We start from the raw sequence: 15,022 nt of genomic DNA, 5'->3' as shown, positions 1-15,022 counted from the left end.
TCACTGTGTCAGTGAACCAAAAAAACAGTCTTTAAAATTTTGCATATGGGTGAAGAGGAGCTTCATGGCTTTCATCAGGTCTTCAAATGGTCCCATTTTCCAAAAAGATTATAAATTATTCCACTAGATTGTAAGTGGATAAGAGGACATTTTGTTTTTAAATCTTGAACCCAAGAGAAGTCTAGCTTTTGTTTCCAATACAATTTTTTTGTATTAGAAGAATTGTATCTCTTCAACGTATTATATATTAAATGCCAAGAAGAATTTTGAAGTCAAAACAAATATTTTAAAATCAATTTCTGAAGCATAACCAAGAGTCATCTCCTCTGAAATTTTGTTCTATGTCATATTATATGATAAGTGAATATAATCTTTTAATTTCCTTATAATACAGTTTATGTTATTTTAAAGGAATTGCAAAGAAGACACTATGTAAAACAGTTTACTACAGTTAATGGATTAATGGATAGAAAATAATCCAATCATTGCCTAGATTCTTAATGAACATTTTAGTAGCTGAGAGCCTTTATTTTCCCAGTGTTCACTTGACTTACAATGAGGGCTCTCAGGAGTTCTTCATCGGGATGGGAGGCAAATCCACAGGCATAGAGAAACCTCTCCTGGAGGATAACACTACTGTCACTTTTGAAATCCAAAAAGTCCAAAATAGCATCTAATGAGTCTGAAGTCTGAGCAGAGGTGACAGCGTCCACCAGTTGAGGCCTACAAAAAAAGGAGAGTCATGGATATCAATATTTAGTGTACTTAAGGAATTATTTAAATCTCTACCAGTCACAGACTCTCCATTGATTTGAGTTTCCTAAAGAAGTGAAATTTTTTAATATAAACAAAAAATGATGGGGTCCATGGGTGGCTCAGTGGGTTAAGTCTCTGCCTTCAGCTTAAGTCATGATCCCAGGGTCCTGGGATTGAGCCCCATCAGGCTCTCTGCTCAGTGGAGAGCCTGCTTCCCCCCCCCTCTCTCTGCCTGCTGTTCTGTCTAATTGTGACCGCTCTCTGTGTCAAATAAATAAATAAAATCTTTTAAAAAAATAAACAAAAAATGAATAACTTCCTCAAAAATACCCCCATTTTATTTTAAACCTTTCATTTAGCGACTCTCTAATTCAATGTAAACTCAGAATATAGAAACAAGTTTTACTGTAATAGCCTAAACCAAACATAATTTGGAAATTTATATGTCAAAATTATACATGCAAAATTATAAATTAGGTTTAAATCCTTTTCTCTATGAGTAATACATCAGTTATTGATCTCAAATATTGATTCTCTTTTGTCTAATTAGCTTTGCAAATGTACACATTTCTCAAATGCCTAGTTTAACTCAGGCAGTATTATTTAAAGAAAAGATGGGAAATCCTTTTAATTTTAATTTATATCTGAGGGAGAAGATGTTGTTCATTTTTTCTAAAAATAAAAAATATCATGGTATAGTTACCATGTTCATGTTCAATGTTCAGCCATAATGGCTATGTGTGGACAGAGTAGAACTCCTATAGGCAAGTTCTAATTACATACACCAGCTGTCAGGCATCTGGTTGAGTCTGGATGCTAAAATTTCTGAAACTATTTGTAATAGTGATGAATATATTACGAATGTAGGTTTGTTCCACATTGTATAAACACACCATACATGTGTTTAGTGCTTTTTACTTAAAAAAAAAAAGAAAGAAAGAAAGAAACACTTGCACTTTATCATTTTGTTCCTATCAAAAACCTAGTAGTGAATGAAGGAGAGACTGAGAGAGAATACTTATTAGGTGCCTATTACACAAGTACTGCACCAGAAATTTTAGGTGTGCAACTTCTCTCATTTCTTTATCTGTAAGAGAGGGCTAAAAATAGTGGTTACCTTAGAACTGTTGGGAGGATTAGATTATGTAATCTACGTAGAGCACTTAAAACACTTGATAAATATATGCTGTTAATAATACAATCATTTCATTTAACCCATGAGACATCTCTGTCAGTTTAGTGCTAATATTCCCCTTTATATATGAAGAAACAGACTCAGAGATGTTCATAGCCCCTAGCTATTAAGTGTATAGCTGGGGTTGGATAGCTGGTAAGTGTATAGCTCAGGTTTTTCTGACTCTGGAATCCATGATTCCATGGATTAATGTTAAATACATTAGTGTTTCCCAAAGTGTTGTTTTGTTTGTTTGTTTGTTTGCTTGTTTGTTTTTTTCCATGTGATTCTATTCCTATGAAATTCTGTAAGGAAAGGGATCTTCAAGATTATTTAAGTTTAGAAAATGTTTAAGTAAACTTATATGTAATAATTTACAATTGAAGATGTTGAAAATTTCTGCAGCCAAGAGAATTATTTAATTTGGTTTCACTCAGCATTTTTCCAACTCGGTTGCTCACAGAATTATTTCTTCTTGGCATACTTGGTAATATTATGCAAATTAACAAGGTACACACAATGGACACTTTGAGAAATGTTATATTCCACCACCCTGTCTTCCACTATGCTATAATAAATAGAAGGAATCATTCTCCGTAATATACAGACATTAGAAGTGAGGATTGGAGAGGCTAAAAGTAAACAATTTGCTCAAAGATTGTACGTTGCTGGAGGTCAAAATTAAAAATCAGGTCTCCCAAAATTAAAAACTTGCCTGGGTGGCTCAGTCTGTTAGGTGTTGACTCTTGATTTCTGCTCAGGTCATGATCTCAGGGTCCTGGGAATGCACCGCCTATGGGGCTTCCTGCCCAGTGCTAAGTCTGATGGAGACTCTCTCCCTCTGCTCCTCCCCCTGCCCCCTCTCTCTTTCTCTCTCTCAAATAAATAAACATTAAAAAAAAAAAAAAACACTGAACTAAACTAGGTCTTCTGATTTTAGTTCATCCTAGTATCCTTTCTATTACACAACGTTACCTGTGGGTTCATATTATAGAGTATAATATTACATAAATATGAGTATCCCCTGCTTTTCCAAAGTTTGTTTTAGGCTACTTTGCTTTTACAAAAGACCTACGTTAGTACTGTTTTTGGTAACCAAAAGAAATCTGAAGAGGATTTTTGATTTTACAAAAAAAAAAAAAAAAAGGTTAAAAACAAAATAGCTTTCAACATGTTTTGTAGCAAGCCCATTATAGAGGCAGTATGCCTCCTGAACAGCAAGTATGTTCACACCAATCCCCTTCCCTGGGACCTATACTGAGCATCTCAGCATCAGGCCACCATAGCTTAGAACTGTATCTATGAGCATCTGGGCTATATCTCCATTTATTTTGTGTATCCATTTACAAGATGTGTTCTAAGGTACCAGAAAAACCTAAGAGAGATCGTTTTTTTCGGTCTGAAAATGCTCAAAAATTTTCCATGTGAATTAATGGTAATTCTTTGCTTAATACCATTTTGGGTTACAAAAGGTTTAATAGGAAGTCTTCACTTATGGGTAGCAGAAGAAACCTGTAATCTGATTTAGAAACTACATCATGAAATTATCCAAATAATTGCTATCTTAAGGTTTTTAGGGTACAAATAAGGTTAAAGTTTAATTCAATCTCCATTCTAAACTAATAACAATATTTTTTACGTTTCTTGTCAGTATCTTTGCCTTTCCTATAAAGATAAATCACCTTACAAACATATCTTAAAGTTCTATGATTAAAACAGGAGTCTGATAATCTCTGATTTTGTGTATTTTTCAACTTCTTGTTTAAATATTTATTTTTTGAAGAGAACAACCAACTCCGGTTAGTCATATGGAATTCCTAACAATTTAAAAAATGTCCTTGAGACAAGTAAATAACAAATAGAATCAAGAATGAACAACTTCTTCAAAAAAACCTCAATTCTCTTCTTGGAGAACTGAGTTCTTGAACTCGGTGACAACAGCTACTGGTACTGTGTGTGTGTGGGTGTGTGTGTGAATTAACCAATTTCCATTTTTTATTATGTTAATGGCTATTTTGACTGTCAAAGTAATTGAGCCACTTTCTGTATCAATAGGGTAATTAGTACCATACAGCTGAATTTGTATGTACAAATTTTATGTTACAGACAAAAACCACTTGCATTTACAAAGTAAATCTGAGAATTAAGTCAACTCTCTTTATTATACATGTCAATGAATCACACTTGCAGCAAACATTCAAATAATGCACAGATTTCTTTTTCCTAGATCCTTTTGACTATTTCCCTAGTTCTCAATTTTTCTATATAAAAAAATGGCTTTGATGGGTATGATCTTTAATAAAATCACATTTTTCAATCGAAAAGTCAACTTTTTTTGTTTTTATAATCAACTCCAGAATCTTTTCAAATGTAAATTAATAGGTCTACGCACAGGGAGGCAGCACATGCTTAATGGGGTCAGGATGAAGCCCTGCCCTCCCTTATCTATGTACCAATGTAGACCTGATTTAAACTCATAAACACTCAAAAAATGTTCATTCTGACTCACTGCCAAAACTTTGTTCTCACATATTTCTGGCCAAGTGATTGTTAAAAAATTATTGTATCGTGGCATAATAACTCTTTGATGAAAATGCAAAAACAACACAATAATTGATTTGGAAGCTGGACAGTTGGTTAAAAGGGGTCTTTCTTGCTTAAGAAGAACCAATAACCCAGAAACACTTTTCTACAGATAACCCCACACCAGATTCGGGAACTTACAGCACTTCCTTGCTTTCAGCCTTGAGGATCTGGAGGATCTCTTCTCTTCTTGCTGTCCGGAGATGCTGAATAAAGGCCAGGAAGCTTCTGACAGCCTCAGCCTTGGAGAGGTTGTCAGGCTGCAGGTGTTTTCTGGTCGACTGCCAGTGCTCCGCCAGCTGCAAAGAAACCAGGCTGCAGGCTCATACCCCAGTCGGGATTCTGAACATCCGCATTGTCAAGGGACACTCTCCCCAGAAAGAAAGCTTGCCTTGTAACTAACAAGCAAAAGAAGCTTTTTGTGCCTTACTTCCATATCCCTGATTGCCACCTGCCCCGCTCACATTCCTGTGACTCTCAGAGACAAATCTAGAGGCCTCTGAACCCCTGTACGATTCCTCTGCAAGAGGACCATTTTTGTCTGTTAGAACTTAGCTCCAAAGAACCGAGGCTTCCAGGCCTATAAGGTCATTCATTACACCAATGGAATTAGACCCAAGGCCAGGCTTTGACAACCATCCTGCAATTGTGCAGAATTTTCTTTAAGGGCAGGAGATGTTGGAAGGGGGGAAAACATAAAACTGCTGAATAACTGTGTCAGGTTTCTTATGTACTGGGACCTCACTGAAAATTAATCTTCGTAATAACTTGAGCTCCCTATTCTATATCTTTATTTTATTGTTTTTAGGAAATGCAATGTTTAACTATGCTAAGGTCTGAACGGTTCATTATTTGCATGTTAAGTAGCGTATATTTAGATGAAAGTAATTCTCATACTATTGTTATTCTATTATGATTTTAACAATAGTAAATAATTCTAATTAGTGATATTCTGGCTTTGAAATATGCTAAATAATTGATTTTTCATAATTTACCACTTTTCCCCTCATTGTAAAAAATGTGTTTAATCCTGTTCGTGACCTCCAGCTCTCTAATTCTGGGGTATTCAGCATTCTACTAATATTTAAATTATTTGCTCCTAATAAGCAATAGACACATATTTTCTCCTTTTCAAATCCTTTTTGATTATATAATCTTAAGAGGATATCCCAAAGCAAAATTCCAACTATTCTTAGTTAAAGACCTACTGGGTCATTTTGAGGGCAGAGAGCATACTAGTGTGAATTCAGATTTTTTTCTTAAAAGGGTTGCAATAGTGACAATGTACTGAAATTGCAAAAGCAATTCCTCAAAGACAAAAACCCTTCCTACAATAATGAAGAAGTAATTATCAAATCTAAAAATGACTTATAATTTTTAATAACCATGGGGAGAGAAATTAATAGTTCACAGCACTAAAAAAGATGATTGGTTTCATCAGTCACTTTCCTAAATAATTTCCACCTTCATATGACACATTATAAAATTTACTCTGGAACATTAACTTATATATGGAAGAAAAAAAAATGAGATTTAAGAATGAGGATTCTTACTTTTTGTTTTTTCCTTAGTTTAATTTTGATAAATTTGAGAAATTAGCAATGACTTAGTGTCTTATACTTTAAGCAAATTATGATATTAGTTCTTGATAATTCTACTTCTCTGAATGCCAATAATATCCAAGGGAATGGCATTTTCCAGTAGCTACCAACAAAGCATGAAGCCAACGGTTTGTTCTCCTGACAAGAGGCTAAGTATTAGGAAATGCTGGACCCTAACGTCCTATACATGGCCACCAACACAAATGACTCATGTGATAAATGAAATTTCTCTTTGTTGAACTTAAAAAGTTATGATGACCTATGCTTTGCCTTGGAGATGTGCTATCTCATTTCTGTCCATAATGGTAAGGGAGTTGGGGCGTGGTAAAGAAAATTTTCCTAATTTAGCAGAGAGCTCAGAATCCTTTTTTAGTCCTCACATCAATACTCAGAACACTGAGCTCAGTAAAATATTTCACCTGAGGACTTACTGCTACTCAGTGGTAGAATTTTCAGGATTTAGATTCTTGTCCATGCTCTTCACACTACATGCTTTCCCCAAATTTCTTTGGGCCCTTTACCCCCCACTGCATTCTAGGTATTATTATTCAGAAGCCGCCCTTAGGTCATAACATTTTTAATTTGAAATGAGTGGATGATGATTATTAGTTAATTACTGTTGGATTACACATCATCTCGGGTACATACTGTTAAGTACTAGTGCCATTTGAACTCAGTGGTGGCTGGTAGCTCTTCATAAGCTTTCTTCAAAGAATTAACTGAAGCTTCCATTGGAGACAAAAGGAAAATTGAATTTTAAGCCATGATTATTCCCCTATCTGACCACCCCACCAAGTTCTTCACACTTACAGAAGGGCATCCTTTACACTCGCTCTGGAAGTTCTGTCCCACGATGGGAAGGGCCCTGTACTCTGAATCAACAGCTTTAATTACTGCTGCAACCTGCTTTCCGGGTATCAGTCTTGGGCCTGCTTCAGTGGTCTTCAGCTCTAATTTCTGCCTGCACAACCAAGGAAGAGAAATATCACATTAGCAGCTTTCTTTCGAGTGAACAAGCTACCGATCGCCATTCTTTTGGCAAACCAGATACAAATTTCTTCACACTATGTGAGTCTGTGTCTTTCAAACTGCAGAAACCTCAAGATCATTATGAAATCTTCCTGGAACAACAATTTTACTCAAGAGCTTCAGAATCTGGGTCTGGATTTAAGAGAACACAGGGAAGAAAACTTGCTCAGATGTTGAAAAAGATACGTGCTATCACTTCTTTCAAATTTAGCCCTGCTTTCTGAAAATATCATCCATACAACCATTTATTATCTAAGATAATTAGGAAATTGTATTTACTGAAAATGATTTCCATATTTTTTGCCTGAAATGCTTTCGCCCATCAAGATGTAGACTCTGCATGCTTATCCTTGATCCTGGGCAGGACTCTGTGATTTCCCCCAACTAAGAGAAGGACAGTAGAAGGAAACTATGTGACTTCTAAGGCTAAATCTTAAAAAGGAATTCAGCCTTCATCTGGAATGCCAGCAGCACATGTCCCTCTGGAGACTTGAGCTGCCATGAACAAAGTGTGACTCCCTGAAGCTGCCATTTTGAGAGGCCACATGTTGATAAAGAGAAATGCTTGGGGGAAACCATAGTAGTTTCAGTCTTCCCAGACCAGATAGCAAATAGGTGAGGGAGCAACCTTTGAACCAGCTCTGGCCAGTGACTGCCACTGCAGAATAGAGGCCAAACAAGGCATGCCTCGCTGAGCCAAGGCAAGACCAGAATTCCAAGACAGAATAATAAAATGACAGTTGCTTTTTGCACCACTAAATTGGGAGTTGTTTGTTATAGGGCAATGGAAACCTGATAGACCTGATAAGTAATTTAAAATATTTATTTTATACGAAAATACATGAAAAGAATATGGTACAAAGCAAAATGCAAAATTCTATCCAGATGAGACTTCAAAAGAATTTTCAAGAATTTATGGTGTGAAGCACTTCTCCCAAGACTTTGCATCCACTGCACTTTGATATTAGAGCTACTTGAGAGAAAGCATTTGACAAGTGATGGCATAAGATAGAATATATTTAATGTTAGGAAATCTTCTAAATTAAAATCTGAAAAAAATATATACTCTTAGATTTAAAAATTCTAGTCCTTAAGCCCCTGTGAACTTCTGATCAGAGAAATTTTCTCACACTGAAATAATGGGCTTGAATACAGTATTATAAATCAAAAATACAAAAATCCTGTCATATCACTTTATGATGGAATTTTTATGTGTTTCTTAACAACAACAAAAAGCTCAAAGAGAGAACAGGCAATTGCCACCACTTTTTAACCTTACCATTGGAAAGATCTGACAGAGAAATTAGAATATAAACTAGAATGAATCAAGTAGTTTGCCTTTTTAAAATGTATTTCAATGGGGCGCCTGGGTGGCTCAGTGGGTTAAAATGTATTTCGATTCAATAAATGATTGATATAATTTTAAATGAGATTCTATTAAAAAACAGTATTTAATGTATGCCCTATATTATTGTAGATGACATGAAAACTAATGGTGAACAAGATATAATCACAGTTCTCAAGAAGCTAAAAGTCAAAATAAGAAAACTCTCTCTATATAGTAAATACATATATAAAACATATATACATTTAACATTTCTAACATGTATATTTAAAAGCCAAATACAATAATATATCAAAGAATAAGAAAGAGAATTTAAATTTCCTCATTATCTTACTTTGATACTATATTGCCTGCAATGGTCTGTAGAAAATTCATCCGAAAAGCATGTGTCTCTTCTGCGAACACAGCTATAACAAAGCTGTCTTCTATCTTATAGGTAGTAACAGATGTGGCTTTTGAAGTGACACCCAAGACCTAAATAAATAAATATGTAAGTAAATAAATATTTGTAGTTGCAACAATCAGCTTTCTATTTCTGAATCAAGTCAAATAGCAAACTCTCTTCTAATTTTCAAAAGAGCTTCCTCTTAAAACCTTTCCTTCACCACCCAAACTTGTAACATATGAAAATAAACCTTTTCATTTGGTATGTGTGAAACAATACCCTAAACTAAAAACTATAAATGTTCCCCAATTCTTTGTTACCTTATTCTTCTATTATTTTAAATTAATCTCTATAAAATGTAATTATTTGGATGCCTTAAAAAGCATGATATCGGCCATACCTGATTTGAGGTTGTAAATCCAGATCTCTCTATTTTGCATGAATCCAAGGCCTTAATTTTGGTCACTTTGTCCTGATGAGCCTGGTATGTCACCTTACAATCTCCAGAGATATCTACCTAAAAAGAAAAGTAAAAGCATATTTTTAAGGATTTTCACATGGACCACTTAAATTCCAGTGGGAAGTGGCCTGAAAACTAGGGTTCCTGATATTGTGATGGGGGGCTGCTTTTTTTGTCCAGGCTGACAAGACCAAAGGACAGGAAGAATTCAGTGTTTTCTGAAGCGTGTGGATTCTTTTCCATCCTCTTTTGTTGGGTCTTACGAACCCCAATAATAAAGGATTTCCTACTTCTCTTTAACATCTAGGAAGAATTGGACAAATGACCTGGTCATAATCAAAACCTCTGGTAAGTGGATAATTACACGGGAAAGGGATCTGACTTTTAATGCTGTATCTAGATGTGAGTATGGGCGTGCACTCGCTCTTTGACTAGCTAAATATAATAAGAAATCCTTAAAAACTTGTGGGATTAATTCAACTCATTGTAAGTCACATTAACAATTTGAGTGTGGGCAAATGTATGTCTGTATAGACTGTTTAGCTTCTCTGTCCCTTCCCTTGGGTCTCAACTGGCACCATACCTGGCTTTTATTCTAGTAAACTACCCAATATTCCCTTGGCCCAGCCCTGCCCGATTATATTTTTTTCACCCATTCCTGGGTTGGCTGAATTCAGACTCAGCCCCGCCTTTGACCCAAAGTGTAATACTGGGAGAGACACTTAACTTCTCTAGTTTAACCCCAGTTTCTTCATCTGTAAAATGAAGGGGGTTGGTATCGACCTCTGGTTGCCCAAACTGACAATGCATCCAAACTCTCTGAGAAAACTGTTATAATACAGATGCTCAGGTCCTCCCTGATCTATTGAATCAGAATCTCTGCAGGGAATCCAGATCTTAAATAAGGTCCCCATGGGATAGTGATGTACAGTGATGCCACTGAAATGCTCCCCAATGTTTTCTGCACCTCTGCCATTTAGTCATTCTGTAAGTCTCCTTAGTATAATAGATTTGAATTTCCTTCATCCTGTATTTGGGTACAAATTGGGATAAATGGCAATCTGTTTCACATGTAAATGAGACTTAACCACCCTAGTCACCCTTTCTGAGCACTACCATAGTAGTAAATTTTTACTGAATTTCTTAAAATAGAACTCCATATAAGCAACTTCTGTAACTATTGACAAATAATATACAGGATCCTTAATATTAGTAAGTACCTCATTGGTGGTTCCAGAGCTTAACTGCATCTGAAATAGGCTAGCCAGTCCTCTCTTGAGATTCTCTATAGCCACCGGTTCATTTGGATATGAGTAGAACTCTTTGACCTGGGCGGGGGGGGGGGGGGGGGACAAACATATATGAAGCAAAAATGCATCATTTATCAAATTGGTTAAATAATTAGTGGGAAAGATCAGATTTTCACCCTTATCAGTCTAGAAGACAGAGATCTGTTACTCCAAAGCTGGGAATTTCTTTTTTTGTAAAAATATGTTATTTACGTTTCTATGAAGCTAGACCATGAAAATTTGGGAGGCAGATAATTAAGGCTCTGAACATGATGGGCATAGCCTAGGGATGGAAAGAGTGCACTGATTTAGACCGAGATTTCTGTGAAAGCAAGAAGGATTGCCCAAGGAAGAGAAATCAGGAATATTTTCTTTGAACATATCAATATGTTCCCTACCTGCAACACTGCTTGAAACAAAAATGAACCAATGTTTAAAACAAAGAAATCAGTTTTGGGAAGATATTATCAATTAACATACTTGATATTCATAAGCTAGCACAACCTCTAAGGGCTATGACTAGGGCCTACACACGGCCATAAGATCCATGAACAAAATTCCACAGGGGTGATTTTCTCTGGCCCTCCAGAGCATTCATGTAGACCCTGAATATAAGGAGATAGAGATGGTTGGAGGATTTGAGGTTGGGATTGCTACCATTGCATGCCCTGACACAGGCAATCTTTGAGTCCCTTCAGAACGCAGGAGATGAGGTTGAAATGAGGAGGATGACTGTGATTTGTCTGTAATAGTCAATGACGTAGCTTTACTTTATCCTTGACATTTATAGGCCCAGGGGTGATAATGTCTCATACCATTTTGGTAATTTAGGTCATGTTTAAGAAACAAGAATAAAAATACAGAGAATATTCTGGAAAGTCTGTCACTCTTCACCCTGTATTAACTCCAAACACCTCACACAATTTAGAAGTAGAGCATGAATTTGGCTTCCTTGTAAAAATCCTCAAGGTCTATGGTAATTATAGCTGAGCATTCCTACTGGAAATATCCTGAATGCCTTCCTATTCTCTTTAAAACCAACCATGATTTCTCAAGTAAAACAGAAAGCTCAGTAATTACATAATGAATTCAATTAATACCAGTTGAACAATTCAACCTATATGAAAACTCCCTCACACCTTAGAAGAGAATATTCGGCCTGACTTAGCCAAACAAGTGACTCAAATCTTTATTTTTATTTTCTACATATACTCTGCCTAGCGATAAATTTACTAGGTACTTTATCCAGCAATCAATTTTAGTCATTATACTGAACGAATCTATAAATGTTGGAATTGTGTTTGTCCAGGTTAAAAAGGAACTGGAATGGTGACCTAAGCGTCTGAAAATCCATGGTATCATATTCTCAAACAAATCACTGGCAATTTCTCAGTTCCAAGGCTGAGTTTCTGATGTTCTATTTTGTAAACTGGGTATTCCTTCCTTTTCAGAATTACAGTGTAACTTCCTTTTCAAATTTCTGGAAGTATATCTCCAGATATCATGATTATTAAAGGTTCATAAGTGGATCGCTTAAACCCAGACACAGCCAGAAGGACTCACATAGTGGCAATACACATAGCCTATGACCTGTGATTTTTGTGGCTTGAGTCTTAAGTACTTCAGAAAGAAAAGAGGATCCATTAAATGGTGAAAACACTTGTATGGTCATCAGTATCTCACTTTCCTTCCAGGCTATAAAATGTGCCTGAAGTATTTATATAAAGTTTTACTTAAAATTTCAGGCAACCTAGTTCTCTGATTTAATCTTTGGACTACAGAAAAGATTAAATGCTCTTTTATCAATGGCCCATGCCTATGGATTAAGCTTTGATCTTGACTGCTAGATCTCTAAAAAAATGGTATTAAGAACTTTTTTTCCCCTAACAGATTGAACAAGATAAATTGGAAGACAAAAAGAGTTTTTTTAAATTCTTCTATTAATATTTATTGTTTCCCTAAAACTAGAAAAGTAGACAAATCTGTTTTACCTCACTTGTATGGCTGCTATCTTTAGGGCTTAAATACTGTTCTTTTAGTGCAGACCAAAGAGAATTAAAGCTCTGGTACCCATACTAGCTAAACGCCAAACTGTTAGAATTGAGTAGGCTCTCAAAAATTTAAAAAAAAAAAATAGTAAGTCAGAACTTTGCAGTTCAATCCATTTGGCTGTCACAGCAATAATCTTAAATTCATTATTTTGCAACAGGAACCAAGTAAGCTTTATTACATTCAGGCCATAAAGCTGATTTTCTTCATTCAGTTCTGAAATGAGCTCTGAACATCGGAGAGCACAGGACTCTTATCTAAATTCACAGTACCAACAGCTTCCGGAAAGCAACAGTGATACCAGCTAGTTACAAATTAAGTCTTAAACCCAAGGAAACCAAACATAGAGGAAGACGGGTGAGTTGGGAAAAAGGAGATGCAGTGCCTCTTTTTGTCAAATTCTGAGGGCCAATTTTGCCTTGGAATCCGTAGGGATTCATCATATTCTTTTCCTTGGGGGAAAAAATGTTTCCATACATCCTCTTAGTTTTTACATTCTTTAAGAATAAGAGAAAGCAAAATTCCATTAACTGGCCCAAATAGCAAAGATAAACAAAAAGAATCCCAGCCAACAGACTTATCATTTTATTTAATCTACTTTTAGCTGGAGCGATGTCTCTACATACATCTTTGTTATACATATCTAACAGAGTATAGCTAGGCAATGACACGTTGGAAAACAGACGAGTGAAGATATATATGAATAATTGAAGGTTTTCAAGGTGTCCTATTTCTTATATGTGTGTGAAGGAGCCAAACTGCCAGATTCAGGGAACAAATCAATGACCAGAAACAATACAAAATAAAGGGCCATCTCAGCAGCCACGAGGTTAATTTAATCAATAGTGACAGTGAAAACCAGAAATGGAAATCTGGTAATTATCCAGTTAATTGGATTAGCATTTCAGGCCCAAAAAAGAGTCCATGCATCTTTTACTTGTCAGTGTTAATCAACTTAACCAGGAAACTGTCATGTTTCCAACTTCACTTATGATTTGTAGACAAAACTAGAGCCATGCCCAAACACCTATATAGGGAAGATGAGTGGGCATGGAAAAAAGATTATGCGCAATAAATATGCATTTGAGTGTTTTAATGGGCTCTCGTTTATAATGCAAATGTAGGAGCTTAAAACAGGGGTTCCGGAAAGACAAAAAAATACATGTTGCTCAGCATCCTTGAAATCACAGAAATTTCAGGGGGGTAAAACTTAATTCGAACCTGGGGTAGAACATATTTTTTAACAACACTGCCAATCAGTAGTTCAGATTTTCCTTTCACAACTCCTCTCATAGTAAATTGAAGTGATCATTTAAATAATGATCTTTCTGACAGTGATGTGGCTGAAAATTCCACATGGCATCTTAGTCTCCAGGGTCATATATTTTTTTTTTTCCAACAAGTACTTTAATCATATCACTGATAGAGAGCACAGTGCACTTTAACCTGAGGCGATCGTAAATCATTACAATCACAGCTCATGTAGAATTGGCATGTCAGAGTCACCAATATAGTGATGTGGCAGCTCCAGCCCAGCCTTTGAACAGTGAGGGCACCAAGTCCTTTTGTGTGTGTAACAAGACTTTGTACTCCACTGCTACCCAAGGAGCTATAAAATGGTAGGTTGTCATTAAGATTATAAATGCAACTAATATTTTACAGGCTCAAGTGTATTTACACATTGGAAGGCCAGAAAAGAAAAAAACAGTATTTCAAGTTGTTGTGCCATACGAAAATCAAGTGAGTTACTAGATATATTGAAGGATCAAATAGGAATATTACAAGTCCCCCAAAGAGGTGGTACTTCCCCAAAGCCTTACCCCTGGAAGACAGTACAATGTAGAGGTTTCCAACCTAGCCTCTGAAATTAGACCTTCTGTTTTAATACCACCTCCACTGCTTGCCAGTTGTAGGACCCTAGGCAAGTTTCTTTACTGCTCTTAAATATGGTTTCCTAATCTATTATAAGATGCTTCCCAGAGCTGTCATGAGGATAGAAGACATAATTCATGAAATGCCTTCAGCCCCTGGCACAATAAGTGCTCAGTCTGATTTAGCTATTATTAAGCAAACAATAACCAAAGCCACTCTCAAAGTTCAACTCATTTTAACCCCAGGTATCCTTATACAAGCATTCCTTTAGTTTATAAACATTCATTGAGAGGACACTATGAGCAAAGGCACTGAATATACAGAGTTAAAGACACAATTGCACCCATGAGCTTACTCTGAATACTGAATGCAGACAAATACAGAGAGAATCTCAACCTACAGTGATAAACACCAAATATAAACGAGCCTAGAAGAATATGGGGTTTGGGAGAATGCTAGGAAATTCTCCCAGAACACCA

General features: G+C 36.0%; 1 protein-coding gene across 3 annotated transcripts in view; it reads right to left on the bottom strand.

The window, feature by feature from the left end:
- The window catches only part of MTTP (microsomal triglyceride transfer protein), a 62,516-nt gene that overhangs the window by 21,098 nt on the left and 26,396 nt on the right, over positions 1-15,022 (bottom strand). For all 3 annotated transcript variants that reach the window (XM_059376378.1, XM_059376371.1, XM_059376388.1), the window contains 6 exons: positions 10,554-10,661; positions 9,274-9,390; positions 8,823-8,962; positions 6,925-7,075; positions 4,655-4,812; positions 555-723 (listed from right to left, as the gene is read on the bottom strand). In XM_059376378.1, coding sequence (XP_059232361.1) covers positions 555-723; positions 4,655-4,812; positions 6,925-7,075; positions 8,823-8,962; positions 9,274-9,390; positions 10,554-10,661 — 843 coding nt within the window. The remainder of the gene's footprint in view (positions 1-554; positions 724-4,654; positions 4,813-6,924; positions 7,076-8,822; positions 8,963-9,273; positions 9,391-10,553; positions 10,662-15,022) is intronic.

Source organism: Mustela nigripes, chromosome 1 (genome assembly GCF_022355385.1).
Source record: "Mustela nigripes isolate SB6536 chromosome 1, MUSNIG.SB6536, whole genome shotgun sequence".
In the NCBI taxonomy this organism is placed as follows: Eukaryota; Metazoa; Chordata; class Mammalia; order Carnivora; family Mustelidae; genus Mustela; species Mustela nigripes.
This window is presented reverse-complemented; position numbering and strand designations above follow the sequence as displayed.